We start from the raw sequence: 26,264 nt of genomic DNA, 5'->3' as shown, positions 1-26,264 counted from the left end.
TGCAAGAAAAATGTGCCGTTTTTAATGAACTGCAAGAAGTACATCACACCAAAAACAGCAGACAAGACAGACCCCAAGATATATCACTAATGTCACACAATTACATGTAACAACTGCACCGTTAATAACACACAATACATTGAAGATGCTGATCAGAAAGAAGGATTGTAATTAGTAAAACATGGTAGTTTTTTAATTCAAGCTGATTAATGCCACTACACTTCCCAAAGACTAAGCTGCAAACTTCTCAAAGCCACTGTTTAAGTCTACAGGCCGTTTGCATTTCATACTCAATAGAGAACACCTGGGCATTGCTTGTGCTCTTCACAGACCTTTTGTTTATCTTCTGTTAGCACTCTTCCGGTGGTCATGCTAGTCAGCGCACTCCAGTTGACCACATTCCCTGGGGTGTAGTTTTCATCATTCATGAAGCGCATGATCTCACAGGGTGAAAGGACGTAGTTCCACACGTGGACATCACATATCATGCCAAGGAAAGACTGACTCCTGTCAAACCGCCCGCCATGGGAATCCTGTTCCTGTAGTGATTGTTGAGATAAAAACTATTATATTCTGTCCAATTCTTGTTAAAAAATGAATACTTCACAGACATAAAATTAATCAAAAACTTAGCAACATACAGAAATTTGTAGAATTCTATAAACTAAATGTTTATCAATTGAACTGACCTGTCCGAGGATGATAATGGGATTTACAATTGCTGGTCCACCAAAGTATTTCTTAATTGTTGACTTTCCATCTAACCACAGCTGAACCAGACCAGACGCAGCGTCCCATGTAGTACAAATGGAGTGCCATGTGTTCAATTTGTAGTCCTGACCTTCAAATTCTTTATTTGCATTCCCGACATACACGTCAATGTCATCACCTGAACTGTCCTTGAATATCAGGAAGGCATTGTGATGCGTGGCTGTGGCCAGAGAGAATAGTGCATGGTTTCTGCTGAGATCGGTCTTGAACCTGCAGACATCGAAAGAAAGAAATAAAATAAAATATGATGCTTCTACAGTGAGAGATATAGTGCGTTATTTAATTTATTTTTTCCCTTTAAACATTACCTGAGACAGACAGTTATAGCAGTGAGACGTGATAGCGCAGGTATCAGTTTCACATTAGCTGTGTTGGTTTCCTCTGGGAAGATGAACATTTTACCAGAAAGATCTACAAAAAAGAAGAAAGTTGCTAAATGTTCATGAAACAAATGAATGTCGAGTTGGAATATGATATAACGTATATGTTAAAACATTTTTATATTTTACACATCATGACAATACAACAGATTTACTCAACATTAGTAATTGCAACTATATATTTGTTTCACCCTAATAATTTAGGAAAATAGATTTTTGCAAATGGTAACACACTTGTAACTTATTTGTGAAATTCCCTTCTGTTTCCCCTCTGTTAAATAAAGCATATATATGTTTTACCGGTAGGCATTGCAGCACATGCTGTCAGCATCAGAAGGAGAAGCCAAAACGCCATCTGATACAAAGACAAATAAAGAGACACCAAAATATGTTTTAGTTTAAATCTACTAAATTAAATGCTGTTGTGTTGCTATTAACGACCAGTGGACACTTCAAATTCAAAATAAAAATTTACGGTCACTTGCAATTGCATGACACATTATACAGCACAATACAGATGGAAAAATTGCAGTCAGCTTAATTTGCTCTTTGATCTTACCTTTAAGGTTGTTTCAGGATGTTGTGCACAACAGCGAATACGAGCGAGTTTTATACCCTCACTGCTTCCTCATTCTTCTCGGGGTGTGTTCCAATCTTGGATCTGTTACTTTAATAGGTTACTTAATGTTCACACGCTAATTCAAATTAAAAGGTCATGCTTGCTTGAAAAAAAAAAAATGTGTTCACATTTATTTTCTTCGTCACCCAACAATGTTGTTACTAAGAGCAGGCAAATGCACATTACATGCTTTTAATGAAGTTTTATCACCCAAATTACATTCACACACATCCAGTTGGAGCTCTTTATTTACTATACAAAGGTAAAAATTTAACAAATTTAATAATTTAAGGCAATAAAATCAATAGATTACATTGTTTATTAGCCACATGACCAGGGTTGTTTTTGTTACAATTTGTTGTTCTCTCCAGCACAAATACATAAATGGACACATCAGACAAACAAGCGTAACAATGTGATTACCATAAATAAACAACAACCGCCTTTAGCCGACTTTCTTACGTAACGTTACGTAAAAAGCATAAAAGTGTTTGTTTCACCTATTCACAACCCCTTCTGCCCTTAGTGGACTTTCTTGCTTGTTGTACTCATGTAAAATGCAAAATGCAAAAAAAAAGTTCACATTCAGCGTATCCGTAGTTTACCCAAATATAAAAATGTTCCTAGTGACTGAGCTGTCAACAATCTGCTGTAGTTTTTTACATGTTTGACTATCCATGCTGTTATATCCTTTCTGTAAGAGAGGATGTGATAACAAACTCAATGATGGCTGAGTAGAACAGGAACTGTTGCTTGCACCGGAATTTTTTTTTTGCTGTCTAAGGAAGTACAGTCAATGTTGAGCTTTTGCAATGATGTGTTCGTGTTAGTTTTCCACTTCAGGTTGCTAAGTTGTGTTCCAAGGAATTTAAAAGAGTCAGTGGTGCTGATGAGGTCTCCATTTATTTGTATGGGTATTTTGGGATTTGGCATAAAATGGAAGTCAATAATGAGTTCCTGGGTTTTGGATGGGTTGAGCATGAGGTCCTTGCTTGCTCACCAAGTGACAGCTTGGGCCACCACATTGCGGTACTGGGTTTCATCATTATTGGAGATGAGGCCTACAATGGTTGTGTCATCTGCATATTTGATTATTTTCACAGAACTGTCCTTGGATGTAAAGTGGGTGGTGTACAGTGAAAATAAGCAGGGGGAGAGAACACAGCCATGAGGAGCTCCGGTGCTGAGGTCAAGAGGGCGTGAGGTTAGGTTATTAACCTTCACCCTCTGTGGTCTGTTCCACAGGAAGCTCTGAATCCAGTGGCATATGACTGGGTCAATGTTCATATCCAAATTTGTGGTAAAGAGTTTGAGTGTGTTGATGGAATTAAAAGTGGAACTGAAGTAAATAAATAGGATGAATGTGTGTGTTTGGGTTATTCTAAGTTTTGCAGGGCGTGATGGGGTGCTATGTTGACTGTATCCACAACGAAAAAATGAAAATGAAAAACACACCCATGCATATCTCATGAAGGTCAACATGGTACACCTTTTGTTCTTTTCCAGGGCACCCCTGCCTTCCACTGATGTGCTGAATATTATTAAATGATTTATGTCAGAATGACGGACATGAGACAGGACTACAAGAAAAATGTGCCGTTTTTAATGAACTGCAAGAAGTACATCACACCAAAAACAGCAGACAGACCCCAAGATATATCACTAATGTCACACAATTACATGTAACAATTGCACCGTTAATAACACACAATACATTGAAGATGCTGATCAGAAATAAGGATTGTAATTTGTAAAACATGGTCGTTTTTTAATTCAAGCTGATTAATGCCAATAAACTTCCCAAAGACTAAGCTGCAAACTTCTCAAAGCCACTGTTTAAGTCTACAGGCCGTTTGCATTTCATACTCAATAGAGAACACGCGGGCATTGCTTGTGCTCTTCACAGGCCTTTTGTTTATCTTCTGTTAGCACTCTTCCGGTGGTCATGCTAGTCAGCGCACTCCAGTTGACCATATTCCCTGGGGGGTAGTTTTCATCATTTTTCTTTCTCGCCACAGATGGCCAGCAGCTCCCGCACCTAGATGTCTCGCCACACATCCACATAAGTATCCCTCTGCTCTCAGAAGGGGGCTGGGTCACGCGTCATCAACGCGCCATCAGTTACACTGCGCATGTCTTATACCCTGTGATCTTAATGCTCAGGCTGATCAGAATCATTAAAGAAATTCCTGAATACGGATCATGATCCAGGTAGCCACCAAAATCGAATGGATTGTTCATCGTGCTACACTCCACCCCTCCAAAAAACTAAATTCAAATCCATCTTGAACTTTTGGAGTAATCCTGGTCACAGACAAACAAACAAACAAACAAACAAACCAACAACGGTGAAAACATAACCTCCTTCAAAGGCCAAGAGGTAATAAGTGTCATGAAGGCCAAGCATGGGATAATAAAAGATACAAACACACCCATGCATTTCTCATAAGGGCGAAGATGACAACATGGGACACCTTTTGTTTTTTTTGCTCTGAAAGCAATAATTAAAATTATTTGGCCGAGGTTGTGATACCTGTCAAGTGTTGCATACTTGGAGACAAAGTGACTTCCTGGCATGCATAAGTTTAAAAATAGAATCCTTTACTGGAAACACAGTAACACAGCGCATTAGCATTGGCGACTACATACTGCCAATACATCTGCTGAATGATGCGCTATAAACATTCACGTTTGTTTTATTTTATTCTATTTTTTTATTATTTTGCACAATTTAAGACTAAGAGGGCGATCTGTGTCTTGCTTGCAGGGCTGTCTGGACTCGAGGCCTACAATGGTTGTGTCATCTGCATATTTGATTGTTTTCACAGAACTGTCCTTGGATGTAAAGTGGGTGCTGTACAGTGAAAATAAGCAGGGGTAGAGAACACAGCCTTGAGGAACTCCTGTGCTGAGGTCAAGAGGGCGTGAGGTTCACTTCACTCACCAGTTCGTGTTAGACAGTTAGTGTTGAGGTTAAATAAGTGATAACATAATTTCAATTTGTCCACCTGACGGCCCCAAATATTATGTTTCACTTTACATGGTTGGACACAAAAACAGTAACTAATGTTTAAGTAATCAGTAATCATTGAGTCATTGCTAGTTTTGTGCCACTCAGAAGCTGATTCAGAGTTAATTAGGAATGACTCATGAAAGTGGTCAGTATGATCAAGTCACATAATATTTATGAACTAATCATTACTTAATGATTCATCAATATAGCCTCTCCTAGTCTGTTCTCTAGTAAATCATCATTATCTACTATATAGTCCTCATTAGAGAAGTACTCATCAACAACTTATCAATTATCAAATCATCCCTGATTCGTTACTACACAGAAGAGACTTTTGTTTCGGCTATTTCATATTTCACATTTCTTTTAGATCTTTATTGGGTAAATTATTAATCTGACATTGTCCCTCCCCAAATGGGCTTGACACAGACACTGAAGTAGCAACCCGAGCAGTACCCGTGTCTTCATGGGCCAATGTCGTAATTGCCTATAGGCTAAAGAAGACAGATGTAACGTACAAAGTCAAGCTTTGGTAGCACCTCGGGGACCCAGAGCTGGATTGGGCCTCTGCAACAAGCTAGAGATTAAAAGAAATGTGTTGCATCAAGGCTTGTTGAGCTGTTATCAAGGGACCCAACATTTCCAGGGCACCCCTGCCTTTCACTGATGTGCTGAATATTATTAAATGATTTATGTCAGAATGACGGACATGAGACAGGACTGCAAGAAAAATGTGCCGTTTTTAATGAACTGCAAGAAGTACATCACACCAAAAACAGCAGACAAGACAGACCCCAAGATATATCACTAATGTCACACAATTACATGTAACAACTGCACCGTTAATAACACACAATACATTGAAGATGCTGATCAGAAAGAAGGATTGTAATTAGTAAAACATGGTAGTTTTTTAATTCAAGCTGATTAATGCCACTACACTTCCCAAAGACTAAGCTGCAAACTTCTCAAAGCCACTGTTTAAGTCTACAGGCCGTTTGCATTTCATACTCAATAGAGAACACCTGGGCATTGCTTGTGCTCTTCACAGGCCTTTTGTTTATCTTCTGTTAGCACTCTTCCGGTGGTCATGCTAGTCAGCGCACTCCAGTTGACCACATTCCCTGGGGTGTAGTTTTCATCATTCATGAAGCGCATGATCTCACAGGGTGAAAGGACGTAGTTCCACACGTGGACATCACATATCATGCCAAGGAAAGACTGACTCCTGTCAAACCGCCCGCCATGGGAATCCTGTTCCTGTAGTGATTGTTGAGATAAAAACTATTATATTCTGTCCAATTCTTGTTAAAAAATGAATACTTCACAGACATAAAATTAATCAAAAACTTAGCAACATACAGAAATTTGTAGAATTCTATAAACTAAATGTTTATCAATTGAACTGACCTGTCCGAGGATGATAATGGGATTTACAATTGCTGGTCCACCAAAGTATTTCTTAATTGTTGACTTTCCATCTAACCACAGCTGAACCAGACCAGACGCAGCGTCCCATGTAGTACAAATGGAGTGCCATGTGTTCAATTTGTAGTCCTGACCTTCAAATTCTTTATTTGCATTCCCGACATACACGTCAATGTCATCACCTGAACTGTCCTTGAATATCAGGAAGGCATTGTGATGCGTGGCTGTGGCCAGAGAGAATAGTGCATGGTTTCTGCTGAGATCGGTCTTGAACCTGCAGACATCGAAAGAAATAAATAAAATAAAATATGATGCTTCTACAGTGAGAGATATAGTGCGTTATTTAATTTATTTTTTCCCTTTAAACATTACCTGAGACAGACAGTTATAGCAGTGAGACGTGATAGCGCAGGTATCAGTTTCACATTAGCTGTGTTGGTTTCCTCTGGGAAGATGAACATTTTACCAGAAAGATCTACAAAAAAGAAGAAAGTTGCTAAATGTTCATGAAACAAATGAATGTCGAGTTGGAATATGATATAACGTATATGTTAAAACATTTTTATATTTTACACATCATGACAATACAACAGATTTACTCAACATTAGTAATTGCAACTATATATTTGTTTCACCCTAATAATTTAGGAAAATAGATTTTTGCAAATGGTAACACACTTGTAACTTATTTGTGAAATTCCCTTCTGTTTCCCCTCTGTTAAATAAAGCATATATATGTTTTACCGGTAGGCATTGCAGCACATGCTGTCAGCATCAGAAGGAGAAGCCAAAACGCCATCTGATACAAAGACAAATAAAGAGACACCAAAATATGTTTTAGTTTAAATCTACTAAATTAAATGCTGTTGTGTTGCTATTAACGACCAGTGGACACTTCAAATTCAAAATAAAAATTTACGGTCACTTGCAATTGCATGACACATTATACAGCACAATACAGATGGAAAAATTGCAGTCAGCTTAATTTGCTCTTTGATCTTACCTTTAAGGTTGTTTCAGGATGTTGTGCACAACAGCGAATACGAGCGAGTTTTATACCCTCACTGCTTCCTCATTCTTCTCGGGGTGTGTTCCAATCTTGGATCTGTTACTTTAATAGGTTACTTAATGTTCACACGCTAATTCAAATTAAAAGGTCATGCTTGCTTGAAAAAAAAAAAATGTGTTCACATTTATTTTCTTCGTCACCCAACAATGTTGTTACTAAGAGCAGGCAAATGCACATTACATGCTTTTAATGAAGTTTTATCACCCAAATTACATTCACACACATCCAGTTGGAGCTCTTTATTTACTATACAAAGGTAAAAATTTAACAAATTTAATAATTTAAGGCAATAAAATCAATAGATTACATTGTTTATTAGCCACATGACCAGGGTTGTTTTTGTTACAATTTGTTGTTCTCTCCAGCACAAATACATAAATGGACACATCAGACAAACAAGCGTAACAATGTGATTACCATAAATAAACAACAACCGCCTTTAGCCGACTTTCTTACGTAACGTTACGTAAAAAGCATAAAAGTGTTTGTTTCACCTATTCACAACCCCTTCTGCCCTTAGTGGACTTTCTTGCTTGTTGTACTCATGTAAAATGCAAAATGCAAAAAAAAAGTTCACATTCAGCGTATCCGTAGTTTACCCAAATATAAAAATGTTCCTAGTGACTGAGCTGTCAACAATCTGCTGTAGTTTTTTACATGTTTGACTATCCATGCTGTTATATCCTTTCTGTAAGAGAGGATGTGATAACAAACTCAATGATGGCTGAGTAGAACAGGAACTGTTGCTTGCACCGGAATTTTTTTTTTGCTGTCTAAGGAAGTACAGTCAATGTTGAGCTTTTGCAATGATGTGTTCGTGTTAGTTTTCCACTTCAGGTTGCTAAGTTGTGTTCCAAGGAATTTAAAAGAGTCAGTGGTGCTGATGAGGTCTCCATTTATTTGTATGGGTATTTTGGGATTTGGCATAAAATGGAAGTCAATAATGAGTTCCTGGGTTTTGGATGGGTTGAGCATGAGGTCCTTGCTTGCTCACCAAGTGACAGCTTGGGCCACCACATTGCGGTACTGGGTTTCATCATTATTGGAGATGAGGCCTACAATGGTTGTGTCATCTGCATATTTGATTATTTTCACAGAACTGTCCTTGGATGTAAAGTGGGTGGTGTACAGTGAAAATAAGCAGGGGGAGAGAACACAGCCATGAGGAGCTCCGGTGCTGAGGTCAAGAGGGCGTGAGGTTAGGTTATTAACCTTCACCCTCTGTGGTCTGTTCCACAGGAAGCTCTGAATCCAGTGGCATATGACTGGGTCAATGTTCATATCCAAATTTGTGGTAAAGAGTTTGAGTGTGTTGATGGAATTAAAAGTGGAACTGAAGTAAATAAATAGGATGAATGTGTGTGTTTGGGTTATTCTAAGTTTTGCAGGGCGTGATGGGGTGCTATGTTGACTGTATCCACAACGAAAAAATGAAAATGAAAAACACACCCATGCATATCTCATGAAGGTCAACATGGTACACCTTTTGTTCTTTTCCAGGGCACCCCTGCCTTCCACTGATGTGCTGAATATTATTAAATGATTTATGTCAGAATGACGGACATGAGACAGGACTACAAGAAAAATGTGCCGTTTTTAATGAACTGCAAGAAGTACATCACACCAAAAACAGCAGACAGACCCCAAGATATATCACTAATGTCACACAATTACATGTAACAATTGCACCGTTAATAACACACAATACATTGAAGATGCTGATCAGAAATAAGGATTGTAATTTGTAAAACATGGTCGTTTTTTAATTCAAGCTGATTAATGCCAATAAACTTCCCAAAGACTAAGCTGCAAACTTCTCAAAGCCACTGTTTAAGTCTACAGGCCGTTTGCATTTCATACTCAATAGAGAACACGCGGGCATTGCTTGTGCTCTTCACAGGCCTTTTGTTTATCTTCTGTTAGCACTCTTCCGGTGGTCATGCTAGTCAGCGCACTCCAGTTGACCATATTCCCTGGGGGGTAGTTTTCATCATTTTTCTTTCTCGCCACAGATGGCCAGCAGCTCCCGCACCTAGATGTCTCGCCACACATCCACATAAGTATCCCTCTGCTCTCAGAAGGGGGCTGGGTCACGCGTCATCAACGCGCCATCAGTTACACTGCGCATGTCTTATACCCTGTGATCTTAATGCTCAGGCTGATCAGAATCATTAAAGAAATTCCTGAATCCGGATCATGATCCAGGTAGCCACCAAAATCGAATGGATTGTTCATTGTGCTACAATCCACCCCTCCAAAAAACTAAATTCAAATCCATCGTGAACTTTTGGAGTAATCCTGGTCACAGACAAACAAACAAACAAACAAATAAACAAACCAACAATGGTGAAAACATAACCTCCTTCCAAGGCCAAGAGGTAATAAGTGTTATGAAGGCCAAGCATGGGATAATAAAAGATACAAACACACCCATGCATTTCTCATAAGGGTGAAGATGACAACATGGGACACCTTTTGTTTTTTTGCTCTAAAAGCAATAATTATTAAAATCAAAATTATTTGGGTGAGGTTGTGATACCTGTCAAGTGTTGCATACTTGGAGACAAAATGACTTCCTGGCGTGCATAAGTTTAAAAATAGAATCCTTTACTGGAAACACAGAAACACAGCGCATTAGCATTGCGCAACTACATCCTGCCCATACGTCTGCTGAATGCTATAAACATTCACATTTGTTTTATTTTAGTCTATTTTTTTAATTATTTTGCACAATTTAAGACTGAGAGGGCGATCTGTGTCTTGCTTGTAGGGCTGTCTGGACTCGAGGCCTACAATGGTTATGTCATCTGCATATTTGATTGTTTTCACAGAACTGTCCTTGGATGTAAAGTGGGTGGTGTTCAGTGAAAATAAGCAGGGGGAGAGAACACAGCCATGAGGAGCTCCTGTGCTGAGGTCAAGAGGGCGTGAGGTTAGGTTATTAACCTTCCCCCTCTGTGGTCTGTTCCACAGGAAGCTCCGAATCCAGTGGCATATGACTGGGTCAATGTTCATATCCAAAATTGTGGTAAAGAGTTTGAGTGTGTTGATGGAATTAAAGTGGAACTGAAGTAAATAAATAGGATGAATGTGTGTGTTTGGGTTATTCTAAGTGTTGCAGGGCGTGATGGGGTGCTATGTTGACTGTATCCACAACAGACCGGCTGGCTTGGTAAGTAAATTAATAGGTGTTCATCAGTGGAGAGGAGCAGGATATCAGGTGCAAAAAAAAATACAAAAGGAAATATGTGTCAACAACGTTGTGCACAGGAAATTAAAAAATGCAAACACTCTCACGCATATCTCATGAAGGTAAACCTGGGACACCTTTTGTTCTTTTGCTCTGAGAGCAATCATTAAAAAGGTATTTGGCTGAGGCCATACATGCTATCTGTCAACATCAAAACAGGTCACAGTATCTTACAAAGCATCTAATTTTTTACAAAGTATTTCATATGTACAGTATGAGATTGATGAACCAGCTGCATGTAGGTTATTGAAACCGTACATGCTGCACTTCCTGGGGATCAGTATAGTGCACTCCAAGAGGGGCAATGAAGGTCCGCACCGGATCATCAGGTTGAGTTTTAACTACGTCGGACATTTTCAAACTGTTGTTTTGTTGAAACTTTAATTTAGTTAAATGTATTGAGCAACACTGAATCAAAATGCTGTGATGTCTAGACTATTTAACTAAGCTGAAGGATCCTGCTTACAGACTTAAACACAATTCTCATTGTATCATTAATCAACTCACAAAGATTTTTTAAAAAGCTAACTGAATTTTCGGTAACTCTTTACAATAACTGCTCCCAATCAAATTTCATAGAGTAGGTAAAACGAGTAAGTAAAACTGGGAGATCCTATATTAATGAATGATTAAGTAATGATTAGTTCATGAATATATGTGACTTGATCATACTAACAACTTTCATGAGTCGTTCCTGATTAACTCTGAATAGGCTGCTGAGTGGCACAAAACTAGCAACAACTCATTAAGTACTGATTACTTAAACATTAGTTACTGTTTTTGTGTCCAACCAAGTAAAGTGAAACATAATACGGAGTAGTTACTGAGGTGTCCCTCATTACTTCACTACTTCATCATTAGCTTTAAATGAATTCCTTAAAAAAATCAGATCTTCATCATATTCGGACCACATATACATTAATATCCACATCCATGAATATTATGAAGTTGAGCATCATTCCAGCACAACAGCTCATAGGTCGCTCTAGTCCTAAAGACTGTTGTCTTCATCACGTTAGATCAGTGGTTAGCCTTTAGTATGTTTGCAGTTAGTAGAAATGATAACTCTAATTATTTGTCACATTGGCTACGTTCACTTCACTCACCAGTTCTTGTTAGACAGTTAGTGTTGAGGTTAAATAAGTGATAACATAATTTCAATTTGTCCACCTGACGGCCCCAAATATTATGTTTCACTTTACATGGTTGGACACAAAAACAGTAACTAATGTTTAAGTAATCAGTAATCATTGAGTCATTGCTAGTTTTGTGCCACTCAGAAGCTGATTCAGAGTTAATTAGGAATGACTCATGAAAGTGGTCAGTATGATCAAGTCACATAATATTTATGAACTAATCATTACTTAATGATTCATCAATATAGCCTCTCCTAGTCTGTTCTCTAGTAAATCATCATTATCTACTATATAGTCCTCATTAGAGAAGTACTCATCAACAACTTATCAATTATCAAATCATCCCTGATTCGTTACTACACAGAAGAGACTTTTGTTTCGGCTATTTCATATTTCACATTTCTTTTAGATCTTTATTGGGTAAATTATTAATCTGACATTGTCCCTCCCCAAATGGGCTTGACACAGACACTGAAGTAGCAACCCGAGCAGTACCCGTGTCTTCATGGGCCAATGTCGTAATTGCCTATAGGCTAAAGAAGACAGATGTAACGTACAAAGTCAAGCTTTGGTAGCACCTCGGGGACCCAGAGCTGGATTGGGCCTCTGCAACAAGCTAGAGATTAAAAGAAATGTGTTGCATCAAGGCTTGTTGAGCTGTTATCAAGGGACCCAACATTTCCAGGGCACCCCTGCCTTTCACTGATGTGCTGAATATTATTAAATGATTTATGTCAGAATGACGGACATGAGACAGGACTGCAAGAAAAATGTGCCGTTTTTAATGAACTGCAAGAAGTACATCACACCAAAAACAGCAGACAAGACAGACCCCAAGATATATCACTAATGTCACACAATTACATGTAACAACTGCACCGTTAATAACACACAATACATTGAAGATGCTGATCAGAAAGAAGGATTGTAATTAGTAAAACATGGTAGTTTTTTAATTCAAGCTGATTAATGCCACTACACTTCCCAAAGACTAAGCTGCAAACTTCTCAAAGCCACTGTTTAAGTCTACAGGCCGTTTGCATTTCATACTCAATAGAGAACACCTGGGCATTGCTTGTGCTCTTCACAGGCCTTTTGTTTATCTTCTGTTAGCACTCTTCCGGTGGTCATGCTAGTCAGCGCACTCCAGTTGACCACATTCCCTGGGGTGTAGTTTTCATCATTCATGAAGCGCATGATCTCACAGGGTGAAAGGACGTAGTTCCACACGTGGACATCACATATCATGCCAAGGAAAGACTGACTCCTGTCAAACCGCCCGCCATGGGAATCCTGTTCCTGTAGTGATTGTTGAGATAAAAACTATTATATTCTGTCCAATTCTTGTTAAAAAATGAATACTTCACAGACATAAAATTAATCAAAAACTTAGCAACATACAGAAATTTGTAGAATTCTATAAACTAAATGTTTATCAATTGAACTGACCTGTCCGAGGATGATAATGGGATTTACAATTGCTGGTCCACCAAAGTATTTCTTAATTGTTGACTTTCCATCTAACCACAGCTGAACCAGACCAGACGCAGCGTCCCATGTAGTACAAATGGAGTGCCATGTGTTCAATTTGTAGTCCTGACCTTCAAATTCTTTATTTGCATTCCCGACATACACGTCAATGTCATCACCTGAACTGTCCTTGAATATCAGGAAGGCATTGTGATGCGTGGCTGTGGCCAGAGAGAATAGTGCATGGTTTCTGCGGAGATCGGTCTTGAACCTGCAGACATCGAAAGAAAGAAATAAAATAAAATATGATGCTTCTACAGTGAGAGATATAGTGCGTTATTTAATTTATTTTTTCCCTTTAAACATTACCTGAGACAGACAGTTATAGCAGTGAGACGTGATAGCGCAGGTATCAGTTTCACATTAGCTGTGTTGGTTTCCTCTGGGAAGATGAACATTTTACCAGAAAGATCTACAAAAAAGAAGAAAGTTGCTAAATGTTCATGAAACAAATGAATGTCGAGTTGGAATATGATATAACGTATATGTTAAAACATTTTTATATTTTACACATCATGACAATACAACAGATTTACTCAACATTAGTAATTGCAACTATATATTTGTTTCACCCTAATAATTTAGGAAAATAGATTTTTGCAAATGGTAACACACTTGTAACTTATTTGTGAAATTCCCTTCTGTTTCCCCTCTGTTAAATAAAGCATATATATGTTTTACCGGTAGGCATTGCAGCACATGCTGTCAGCATCAGAAGGAGAAGCCAAAACGCCATCTGATACAAAGACAAATAAAGAGACACCAAAATATGTTTTAGTTTAAATCTACTAAATTAAATGCTGTTGTGTTGCTATTAACGACCAGTGGACACTTCAAATTCAAAATAAAAATTTACGGTCACTTGCAATTGCATGACACATTATACAGCACAATACAGATGGAAAAATTGCAGTCAGCTTAATTTGCTCTTTGATCTTACCTTTAAGGTTGTTTCAGGATGTTGTGCACAACAGCGAATACGAGCGAGTTTTATACCCTCACTGCTTCCTCATTCTTCTCGGGGTGTGTTCCAATCTTGGATCTGTTACTTTAATAGGTTACTTAATGTTCACACGCTAATTCAAATTAAAAGGTCATGCTTGCTTGAAAAAAAAAAAATGTGTTCACATTTATTTTCTTCGTCACCCAACAATGTTGTTACTAAGAGCAGGCAAATGCACATTACATGCTTTTAATGAAGTTTTATCACCCAAATTACATTCACACACATCCAGTTGGAGCTCTTTATTTACTATACAAAGGTAAAAATTTAACAAATTTAATAATTTAAGGCAATAAAATCAATAGATTACATTGTTTATTAGCCACATGACCAGGGTTGTTTTTGTTACAATTTGTTGTTCTCTCCAGCACAAATACATAAATGGACACATCAGACAAACAAGCGTAACAATGTGATTACCATAAATAAACAACAACCGCCTTTAGCCGACTTTCTTACGTAACGTTACGTAAAAAGCATAAAAGTGTTTGTTTCACCTATTCACAACCCCTTCTGCCCTTAGTGGACTTTCTTGCTTGTTGTACTCATGTAAAATGCAAAATGCAAAAAAAAAGTTCACATTCAGCGTATCCGTAGTTTACCCAAATATAAAAATGTTCCTAGTGACTGAGCTGTCAACAATCTGCTGTAGTTTTTTACATGTTTGACTATCCATGCTGTTATATCCTTTCTGTAAGAGAGGATGTGATAACAAACTCAATGATGGCTGAGTAGAACAGGAACTGTTGCTTGCACCGGAATTTTTTTTTTGCTGTCTAAGGAAGTACAGTCAATGTTGAGCTTTTGCAATGATGTGTTCGTGTTAGTTTTCCACTTCAGGTTGCTAAGTTGTGTTCCAAGGAATTTAAAAGAGTCAGTGGTGCTGATGAGGTCTCCATTTATTTGTATGGGTATTTTGGGATTTGGCATAAAATGGAAGTCAATAATGAGTTCCTGGGTTTTGGATGGGTTGAGCATGAGGTCCTTGCTTGCTCACCAAGTGACAGCTTGGGCCACCACATTGCGGTACTGGGTTTCATCATTATTGGAGATGAGGCCTACAATGGTTGTGTCATCTGCATATTTGATTATTTTCACAGAACTGTCCTTGGATGTAAAGTGGGTGGTGTACAGTGAAAATAAGCAGGGGGAGAGAACACAGCCATGAGGAGCTCCGGTGCTGAGGTCAAGAGGGCGTGAGGTTAGGTTATTAACCTTCACCCTCTGTGGTCTGTTCCACAGGAAGCTCTGAATCCAGTGGCATATGACTGGGTCAATGTTCATATCCAAATTTGTGGTAAAGAGTTTGAGTGTGTTGATGGAATTAAAAGTGGAACTGAAGTAAATAAATAGGATGAATGTGTGTGTTTGGGTTATTCTAAGTTTTGCAGGGCGTGATGGGGTGCTATGTTGACTGTATCCACAACGAAAAAATGAAAATGAAAAACACACCCATGCATATCTCATGAAGGTCAACATGGTACACCTTTTGTTCTTTTCCAGGGCACCCCTGCCTTCCACTGATGTGCTGAATATTATTAAATGATTTATGTCAGAATGACGGACATGAGACAGGACTACAAGAAAAATGTGCCGTTTTTAATGAACTGCAAGAAGTACATCACACCAAAAACAGCAGACAGACCCCAAGATATATCACTAATGTCACACAATTACATGTAACAATTGCACCGTTAATAACACACAATACATTGAAGATGCTGATCAGAAATAAGGATTGTAATTTGTAAAACATGGTCGTTTTTTAATTCAAGCTGATTAATGCCAATAAACTTCCCAAAGACTAAGCTGCAAACTTCTCAAAGCCACTGTTTAAGTCTACAGGCCGTTTGCATTTCATACTCAATAGAGAACACGCGGGCATTGCTTGTGCTCTTCACAGGCCTTTTGTTTATCTTCTGTTAGCACTCTTCCGGTGGTCATGCTAGTCAGTGCACTCCAGTTGACCGTATTCCCTGGGGGGTAGTTTTCATCATTTTTCTTTCTCGCCACAGATGGCCAGCAGCTCCCGCACCTAGATGTCTCGCCACACATCCACATAAGTATCCCTCTGCTCTCAGAAGGGGGCTGGGTCACGCGTCATCAACGCGCCATCAGTTACACTGCGCATGTCTTATACCCTGTGATCTTAATGCTCAGGCTGATCAGAATCATTAAAGAAATTCCTGAATCCGGATCATGATCCAGGTAGCCACCAAAATCGAATGGATTGTTCATTGTGCTACAATCCACCCCTCCAAAAAACTAAATTCAAATCCATCGTGAACTTTTGGAGTAATCCTGGTCACAGACAAACAAACAAACAAACAAATAAACAAACCAACAATGGTGAAAACATAACCTCCTTCCAAGGCCAAGAGGTAATAAGTGTTATGAAGGCCAAGCATGGGATAATAAAAGATACAAACACACCCATGCATTTCTCATAAGGGTGAAGATGACAACATGGGACACCTTTTGTTTTTTTGCTCTGAAAGCAATAATTATTAAAATCAAAATTATTTGGGTGAGGTTGTGATACCTGTCAAGTGTTGCATACTTGGAGACAAAATGACTTCCTGGCGTGCATAAGTTTAAAAATAGAATCCTTTACTGGAAACACAGAAACACAGCGCATTAGCATTGCGCAACTACATCCTGCCCATACGTCTGCTGAATGCTATAAACATTCACATTTGTTTTATTTTAGTCTATTTTTTTAATTATTTTGCACAATTTAAGACTGAGAGGGCGATCTGTGTCTTGCTTGTAGGGCTGTCTGGACTCGAGGCCTACAATGGTTATGTCATCTGCATATTTGATTGTTTTCACAGAACTGTCCTTGGATGTAAAGTGGGTGGTGTTCAGTGAAAATAAGCAGGGGGAGAGAACACAGCCATGAGGAGCTCCTGTGCTGAGGTCAAGAGGGCGTGAGGTTAGGTTATTAACCTTCCCCCTCTGTGGTCTGTTCCACAGGAAGCTCCGAATCCAGTGGCATATGACTGGGTCAATGTTCATATCCAAAATTGTGGTAAAGAGCTTGAGTGTGTTGATGGAATTAAAGTGGAACTGAAGTAAATAAATAGGATGAATGTGTGTGTTTGGGTTATTCTAAGTGTTGCAGGGCGTGATGGGGTGCTATGTTGACTGTATCCACAACAGACCGGCTGGCTTGGTAAGTAAATTAATAGGTGTTCATCAGTGGGGAGGAGCAGGATATCAGGTGCAAAAAAAAATACAAAAGGAAATATGTGTCAACAACGTTGTGCACAGGAAATTAAAAAATGCAAACACTCTCACGCATATCTCATGAAGGTAAACCTGGGACACCTTTTGTTCTTTTGCTCTGAGAGCAATCATTAAAAAGGTATTTGGCTGAGGCCATACATGCTATCTGTCAACATCAAAACAGGTCACAGTATCTTACAAAGCATCTAATTTTTTACAAAGTATTTCATATGTACAGTATGAGATTGATGAACCAGCTGCATGTAGGTTATTGAAACCGTACATGCTGCACTTCCTGGGGATCAGTATAGTGCACTCCAAGAGGGGCAATGAAGGTCCGCACCGGATCATCAGGTTGAGTTTTAACTACGTCGGACATTTTCAAACTGTTGTTTTGTTGAAACTTTAATTTAGTTAAATGTATTGAGCAACACTGAATCAAAATGCTGTGATGTCTAGACTATTTAACTAAGCTGAAGGATCCTGCTTACAGACTTAAACACAATTCTCATTGTATCATTAATCAACTCACAAAGATTTTTTAAAAAGCTAACTGAATTTTCGGTAACTCTTTACAATAACTGCTCCCAATCAAATTTCATAGAGTAGGTAAAACGAGTAAGTAAAACTGGGAGATCCTATATTAATGAATGATTAAGTAATGATTAGTTCATGAATATATGTGACTTGATCATACTAACAACTTTCATGAGTCGTTCCTGATTAACTCTGAATAGGCTGCTGAGTGGCACAAAACTAGCAACAACTCATTAAGTACTGATTACTTAAACATTAGTTACTGTTTTTGTGTCCAACCAAGTAAAGTGAAACATAATACGGAGTAGTTACTGAGGTGTCCCTCATTACTTCACTACTTCATCATTAGCTTTAAATGAATTCCTTAAAAAAATCAGATCTTCATCATATTCGGACCACATATACATTAATATCCACATCCATGAATATTATGAAGTTGAGCATCATTCCAGCACAACAGCTCATAGGTCGCTCTAGTCCTAAAGACTGTTGTCTTCATCACGTTAGATCAGTGGTTAGCCTTTAGTATGTTTGCAGTTAGTAGAAATGATAACTCTAATTATTTGTCACATTGGCTACGTTCACTTCACTCACCAGTTCTTGTTAGACAGTTAGTGTTGAGGTTAAATAAGTGATAACATAATTTCAATTTGTCCACCTGACGGCCCCAAATATTATGTTTCACTTTACATGGTTGGACACAAAAACAGTAACTAATGTTTAAGTAATCAGTAATCATTGAGTCATTGCTAGTTTTGTGCCACTCAGAAGCTGATTCAGAGTTAATTAGGAATGACCCATGAAAGTGGTCAGTATGATCAAGTCACATAATATTTATGAACTAATCATTACTTAATGATTCATCAATATAGCCTCTCCTAGTCTGTTCTCTAGTAAATCATCATTATCTACTATATAGTCCTCATTAGAGAAGTACTCATCAACAACTTATCAATTATCAAATCATCCCTGATTCGTTACTACACAGAAGAGACTTTTGTTTCGGCTATTTCATATTTCACATTTCTTTTAGATCTTTATTGGGTAAATTATTAATCTGACATTGTCCCTCCCCAAATGGGCTTGACACAGACACTGAAGTAGCAACCCGAGCAGTACCCGTGTCTTCATGGGCCAATGTCGTAATTGCCTATAGGCTAAAGAAGACAGATGTAACGTACAAAGTCAAGCTTTGGTAGCACCTCGGGGACCCAGAGCTGGATTGGGCCTCTGCAACAAGCTAGAGATTAAAAGAAATGTGTTGCATCAAGGCTTGTTGAGCTGTTATCAAGGGACCCAACATTTCCAGGGCACCCCTGCCTTTCACTGATGTGCTGAATATTATTAAATGATTTATGTCAGAATGACGGACATGAGACAGGACTGCAAGAAAAATGTGCCGTTTTTAATGAACTGCAAGAAGTACATCACACCAAAAACAGCAGACAAGACAGACCCCAAGATATATCACTAATGTCACACAATTACATGTAACAACTGCACCGTTAATAACACACAATACATTGAAGATGCTGATCAGAAAGAAGGATTGTAATTAGTAAAACATGGTAGTTTTTTAATTCAAGCTGATTAATGCCACTACACTTCCCAAAGACTAAGCTGCAAACTTCTCAAAGCCACTGTTTAAGTCTACAGGCCGTTTGCATTTCATACTCAATAGAGAACACCTGGGCATTGCTCTTCACAGGCCTTTTGTTTATCTTCTGTTAGCACTCTTCCGGTGGTCATGCTAGTCAGCGCACTCCAGTTGACCACATTCCCTGGGGTGTAGTTTTCATCATTCATGAAGCGCATGATCTCACAGGGTGAAAGGACGTAGTTCCACACGTGGACATCACATATCATGCCAAGGAAAGACTGACTCCTGTCAAACCGCCCGCCATGGGAATCCTGTTCCTGTAGTGATTGTTGAGATAAAAACTATTATATTCTGTCCAATTCTTGTTAAAAAATGAATACTTCACAGACATAAAATTAATCAAAAACTTAGCAACATACAGAAATTTGTAGAATTCTATAAACTAAATGTTTATCAATTGAACTGACCTGTCCGAGGATGATAATGGGATTTACAATAGCTGGTCCACCAAAGTATTTCTTAATTGTTGACTTTCCATCTAACCACAGCTGAACCAGACCAGACGCAGCGTCCCATGTAGTACAAATGGAGTGCCATGTGTTCAATTTGTAGTCCTGACCTTCAAATTCTTTATTTGCATTCCCGACATACACGTCAATGTCATCACCTGAACTGTCCTTGAATATCAGGAAGGCATTGTTATTCGTGGCTGTGGCCAGAGAGAATAGTGCATGGTTTCTGCTGAGATCGGTCTTGAACCTGCAGACATCGAAATAAATAAATAAAATAAAATATGATGCTTCTACAGTGAGAGATATAGTGCGTTATTTAATTTATTTTTTCCCTTTAAACATTACCTGAGACAGACAGTTATAGCAGTGAGACGTGATAGCGCAGGTATCAGTTTCACATTAGCTGTGTTGGTTTCCTCTGGGAAGATGAACATTTTACCAGAAAGATCTACAAAAAAGAAGAAAGTTGCTAAATGTTCATGAAACAAATGAATGTCGAGTTGGAATATGATATAACGTATATGTTAAAACATTTTTATATTTTACACATCATGACAATACAACAGATTTACTCAACATTAGTAATTGCAACTATATATTTGTTTCACCCTAATAATTTAGGAAAATAGATTTTTGCAAATGGTAACACACTTGTAACTTATTTGTGAAATTCCCTTCTGTTTCCCCTCTGTTAAATAAAGCATATATATGTTTTACCGGTAGGCATTGCAGCACATGCTGTCAGCATCAGAAGGAGAAGCCAAAACGCCATCTGATACAAAGACAAATAAAGAGACACCAAAATATGTTTTAGTTTAAATCTACTAAATTAAATGCTGTTGTGTTGCTATTAACGACCAGTGGACACTTCAAATTCAAAATAAAAATTTACGGTCACTTGCAATTGCATGACACATTATACAGCACAATACAGATGGAAAAATTGCAGTCAGCTTAATTTGCTCTTTGATCTTACCTTTAAGGTTGTTTCAGGATGTTGTGCACAACAGCGAATACGAGCGAGTTTTATACCCTCACTGCTTCCTCATTCTTCTCGGGGTGTGTTCCAATCTTGGATCTGTTACTTTAATAGGTTACTTAATGTTCACACGCTAATTCAAATTAAAAGGTCATGCTTGCTTGAAAAAAAAAAAATGTGTTCACATTTATTTTCTTCGTCACCCAACAATGTTGTTACTAAGAGCAGGCAAATGCACATTACATGCTTTTAATGAAGTTTTATCACCCAAATTACATTCACACACATCCAGTTGGAGCTCTTTATTTACTATACAAAGGTAAAAATTTAACAAATTTAATAATTTAAGGCAATAAAATCAATAGATTACATTGTTTATTAGCCACATGACCAGGGTTGTTTTTGTTACAATTTGTTGTTCTCTCCAGCACAAATACATAAATGGACACATCAGACAAACAAGCGTAACAATGTGATTACCATAAATAAACAACAACTGCCTTTAGCCGACTTTCTTACGTAACGTTACGTAAAAAGCATAAAAGTGTTTGTTTCACCCATTCACAACCCCTTCTGCCCTTAGTGGACTTTCTTGCTTGTTGTACTCATGTAAAATGCAAAATGCAAAAAAAAAGTTCACATTCAGCGTATCCGTAGTTTACCCAAATATAAAAATGTTCCTAGTGACTGAGCTGTCAACAATCTGCTGTAGTTTTTTACATGTTTGACTATCCATGCTGTTATATCCTTTCTGTAAGAGAGGATGTGATAACAAACTCAATGATGGCTGAGTAGAACAGGAACTGTTGCTTGCACCGGAATTTTTTTTTTGCTGTCTAAGGAAGTACAGTCAATGTTGAGCTTTTGCAATGATGTGTTCGTGTTAGTTTTCCACTTCAGGTTGCTAAGTTGTGTTCCAAGGAATTTAAAAGAGTCAGTGGTGCTGATGAGGTCTCCATTTATTTGTATGGGTATTTTGGGATTTGGCATAAAATGGAAGTCAATAATGAGTTCCTGGGTTTTGGATGGGTTGAGCATGAGGTCCTTGCTTGCTCACCAAGTGACAGCTTGGGCCACCACATTGCGGTACTGGGTTTCATCATTATTGGAGATGAGGCCTACAATGGTTGTGTCATCTGCATATTTGATTATTTTCACAGAACTGTCCTTGGATGTAAAGTGGGTGGTGTACAGTGAAAATAAGCAGGGGGAGAGAACACAGCCATGAGGAGCTCCTGTGCTGAGGTCAAGAGGGCGTGAGGTTAGGTTATTAACCTTCACCCTCTGTGGTCTGTTCCACAGGAAGCTCTGAATCCAGTGGCATATGACTGGGTCAATGTTCATATCCAAATTTGTGGTAAAGAGTTTGAGTGTGTTGATGGAATTAAAAGTGGAACTGAAGTAAATAAATAGGATGAATGTGTGTGTTTGGGTTATTCTAAGTTTTGCAGGGCGTGATGGGGTGCTATGTTGACTGTATCCACAACGAAAAAATGAAAATGAAAAACACACCCATGCATATCTCATGAAGGTCAACATGGTACACCTTTTGTTCTTTTCCAGGGCACCCCTGCCTTCCACTGATGTGCTGAATATTATTAAATGATTTATGTCAGAATGACGGACATGAGACAGGACTACAAGAAAAATGTGCCGTTTTTAATGAACTGCAAGAAGTACATCACACCAAAAACAGCAGACAGACCCCAAGATATATCACTAATGTCACACAATTACATGTAACAATTGCACCGTTAATAACACACAATACATTGAAGATGCTGATCAGAAATAAGGATTGTAATTTGTAAAACATGGTCGTTTTTTAATTCAAGCTGATTAATGCCAATAAACTTCCCAAAGACTAAGCTGCAAACTTCTCAAAGCCACTGTTTAAGTCTACAGGCCGTTTGCATTTCATACTCAATAGAGAACACGCGGGCATTGCTTGTGCTCTTCACAGGCCTTTTGTTTATCTTCTGTTAGCACTCTTCCGGTGGTCATGCTAGTCAGCGCACTCCAGTTGACCATATTCCCTGGGGGGTAGTTTTCATCATTTTTCTTTCTCGCCACAGATGGCCAGCAGCTCCCGCACCTAGATGTCTCGCCACACATCCACATAAGTATCCCTCTGCTCTCAGAAGGGGGCTGGGTCACGCGTCATCAACGCGCCATCAGTTACACTGCGCATGTCTTATACCCTGTGATCTTAATGCTCAGGCTGATCAGAATCATTAAAGAAATTCCTGAATCCGGATCATGATCCAGGTAGCCACCAAAATCGAATGGATTGTTCATTGTGCTACAATCCACCCCTCCAAAAAACTAAATTCAAATCCATCGTGAACTTTTGGAGTAATCCTGGTCACAGACAAACAAACAAACAAACAAATAAACAAACCAACAATGGTGAAAACATAACCTCCTTCCAAGGCCAAGAGGTAATAAGTGTTATGAAGGCCAAGCATGGGATAATAAAAGATACAAACACACCCATGCATTTCTCATAAGGGTGAAGATGACAACATGGGACACCTTTTGTTTTTTTGCTCTGAAAGCAATAATTATTAAAATCAAAATTATTTGGGTGAGGTTGTGATACCTGTCAAGTGTTGCATACTTGGAGACAAAATGACTTCCTGGCGTGCATAAGTTTAAAAATAGAATCCTTTACTGGAAACACAGAAACACAGCGCATTAGCATTGCGCAACTACATCCTGCCCATACGTCTGCTGAATGCTATAAACATTCACATTTGTTTTATTTTAGTCTATTTTTTTAATTATTTTGCACAATTTAAGACTGAGAGGGCGATCTGTGTCTTGCTTGTAGGGCTGTCTGGACTCGAGGCCTACAATGGTTATGTCATCTGCATATTTGATTGTTTTCACAGAACTGTCCTTGGATGTAAAGTGGGTGGTGTTCAGTGAAAATAAGCAGGGGGAGAGAACACAGCCATGAGGAGCTCCTGTGCTGAGGTCAAGAGGGCGTGAGGTTAGGTTATTAACCTTCCCCCTCTGTGGTCTGTTCCACAGGAAGCTCCGAATCCAGTGGCATATGACTGGGTCAATGTTCATATCCAAAATTGTGGTAAAGAGTTTGAGTGTGTTGATGGAATTAAAGTGGAACTGAAGTAAATAAATAGGATGAATGTGTGTGTTTGGGTTATTCTAAGTGTTGCAGGGCGTGATGGGGTGCTATGTTGACTGTATCCACAACAGACCGGCTGGCTTGGTAAGTAAATTAATAGGTGTTCATCAGTGGAGAGGAGCAGGATATCAGGTGCAAAAAAAAATACAAAAGGAAATATGTGTCAACAACGTTGTGCACAGGAAATTAAAAAATGCAAACACTCTCACGCATATCTCATGAAGGTAAACCTGGGACACCTTTTGTTCTTTTGCTCTGAGAGCAATCATTAAAAAGGTATTTGGCTGAGGCCATACATGCTATCTGTCAACATCAAAACAGGTCACAGTATCTTACAAAGCATCTAATTTTTTACAAAGTATTTCATATGTACAGTATGAGATTGATGAACCAGCTGCATGTAGGTTATTGAAACCGTACATGCTGCACTTCCTGGGGATCAGTATAGTGCACTCCAAGAGGGGCAATGAAGGTCCGCACCGGATCATCAGGTTGAGTTTTAACTACGTCGGACATTTTCAAACTGTTGTTTTGTTGAAACTTTAATTTAGTTAAATGTATTGAGCAACACTGAATCAAAATGCTGTGATGTCTAGACTATTTAACTAAGCTGAAGGATCCTGCTTACAGACTTAAACACAATTCTCATTGTATCATTAATCAACTCACAAAGATTTTTTAAAAAGCTAACTGAATTTTCGGTAACTCTTTACAATAACTGCTCCCAATCAAATTTCATAGAGTAGGTAAAACGAGTAAGTAAAACTGGGAGATCCTATATTAATGAATGATTAAGTAATGATTAGTTCATGAATATATGTGACTTGATCATACTAACAACTTTCATGAGTCGTTCCTGATTAACTCTGAATAGGCTGCTGAGTGGCACAAAACTAGCAACAACTCATTAAGTACTGATTACTTAAACATTAGTTACTGTTTTTGTGTCCAACCAAGTAAAGTGAAACATAATACGGAGTAGTTACTGAGGTGTCCCTCATTACTTCACTACTTCATCATTAGCTTTAAATGAATTCCTTAAAAAAATCAGATCTTCATCATATTCGGACCACATATACATTAATATCCACATCCATGAATATTATGAAGTTGAGCATCATTCCAGCACAACAGCTCATAGGTCGCTCTAGTCCTAAAGACTGTTGTCTTCATCACGTTAGATCAGTGGTTAGCCTTTAGTATGTTTGCAGTTAGTAGAAATGATAACTCTAATTATTTGTCACATTGGCTACGTTCACTTCACTCACCAGTTCTTGTTAGACAGTTAGTGTTGAGGTTAAATAAGTGATAACATAATTTCAATTTGTCCACCTGACAGCCCCAAATATTATGTTTCACTTTACATGGTTGGACACAAAAACAGTAACTAATGTTTAAGTAATCAGTAATCATTGAGTCATTGCTAGTTTTGTGCCACTCAGAAGCTGATTCAGAGTTAATTAGGAATGACTCATGAAAGTGGTCAGTATGATCAAGTCACATAATATTTATGAACTAATCATTACTTAATGATTCATCAATATAGCCTCTCCTAGTCTGTTCTCTAGTAAATCATCATTATCTACTATATAGTCCTCATTAGAGAAGTACTCATCAACAACTTATCAATTATCAAATCATCCCTGATTCGTTACTACACGGAAGAGACTTTTGTTTCGGCTATTTCATATTTCACATTTCTTTTAGATCTTTATTGGGTAAATTATTAATCTGACATTGTCCCTCCCCAAATGGGCTTGACACAGACACTGAAGTAGCAACCCGAGCAGTACCCGTGTCTTCATGGGCCAATGTCGTAATTGCCTATAGGCTAAAGAAGACAGATGTAACGTACAAAGTCAAGCTTTGGTAGCACCTCGGGGACCCAGAGCTGGATTGGGCCTCTGCAACAAGCTAGAGATTAAAAGAAATGTGTTGCATCAAGGCTTGTTGAGCTGTTATCAAGGGACCCAACATTTCCAGGGCACCCCTGCCTTTCACTGATGTGCTGAATATTATTAAATGATTTATGTCAGAATGACGGACATGAGACAGGAC

General features: G+C 38.4%; 4 protein-coding genes across 4 annotated transcripts; all 4 read right to left on the bottom strand.

Annotated features, from left to right (window-relative positions):
• On the bottom strand, positions 1 to 1,721 carry LOC141778256 (serum amyloid P-component-like). The gene is made up of 5 exons (XM_074652443.1): positions 1,711 to 1,721; positions 1,452 to 1,506; positions 1,080 to 1,182; positions 690 to 981; positions 1 to 539 (listed from the first exon to the last, which is right to left on the bottom strand). Exons 2-5 carry the CDS (start codon positions 1,504 to 1,506, stop codon positions 291 to 293), a joined length of 699 nt encoding a protein of 232 aa, XP_074508544.1. The 5' UTR covers positions 1,711 to 1,721; the 3' UTR covers positions 1 to 290.
• Positions 1,722 to 5,504: 3,783 nt separating this feature from the next.
• Positions 5,505 to 7,225, bottom strand: LOC141778255 (serum amyloid P-component-like). The gene is made up of 5 exons (XM_074652442.1): positions 7,215 to 7,225; positions 6,956 to 7,010; positions 6,584 to 6,686; positions 6,194 to 6,485; positions 5,505 to 6,043 (listed from the first exon to the last, which is right to left on the bottom strand). The coding sequence occupies exons 2-5, from the start codon at positions 7,008 to 7,010 to the stop codon at positions 5,795 to 5,797; spliced, it is 699 nt and encodes a 232-aa protein (XP_074508543.1). The 5' UTR covers positions 7,215 to 7,225; the 3' UTR covers positions 5,505 to 5,794.
• Positions 7,226 to 12,426: 5,201 nt separating this feature from the next.
• On the bottom strand, positions 12,427 to 13,932 carry LOC141778254 (serum amyloid P-component-like). The gene is made up of 4 exons (XM_074652441.1): positions 13,878 to 13,932; positions 13,506 to 13,608; positions 13,116 to 13,407; positions 12,427 to 12,965 (listed from the first exon to the last, which is right to left on the bottom strand). Exons 1-4 carry the CDS (start codon positions 13,930 to 13,932, stop codon positions 12,717 to 12,719), a joined length of 699 nt encoding a protein of 232 aa, XP_074508542.1. The 3' UTR covers positions 12,427 to 12,716.
• A 5,416-nt stretch (positions 13,933 to 19,348) lies between these two features.
• On the bottom strand, positions 19,349 to 21,063 carry LOC141778252 (serum amyloid P-component-like). Its single transcript, XM_074652440.1, has 5 exons — positions 21,053 to 21,063; positions 20,794 to 20,848; positions 20,422 to 20,524; positions 20,032 to 20,323; positions 19,349 to 19,881 (listed from the first exon to the last, which is right to left on the bottom strand). Exons 2-5 carry the CDS (start codon positions 20,846 to 20,848, stop codon positions 19,639 to 19,641), a joined length of 693 nt encoding a protein of 230 aa, XP_074508541.1. The 5' UTR covers positions 21,053 to 21,063; the 3' UTR covers positions 19,349 to 19,638.
• Positions 21,064 to 26,264: the final 5,201 nt, after the last annotated feature.

This window comes from Sebastes fasciatus, chromosome 12, assembly GCF_043250625.1.
Source record: "Sebastes fasciatus isolate fSebFas1 chromosome 12, fSebFas1.pri, whole genome shotgun sequence".
In the NCBI taxonomy this organism is placed as follows: Eukaryota; Metazoa; Chordata; class Actinopteri; order Perciformes; family Sebastidae; genus Sebastes; species Sebastes fasciatus.
The sequence above is the reverse complement of the archived record's forward strand: the minus strand, read 5'-3'. Positions and strand labels throughout refer to the sequence as shown.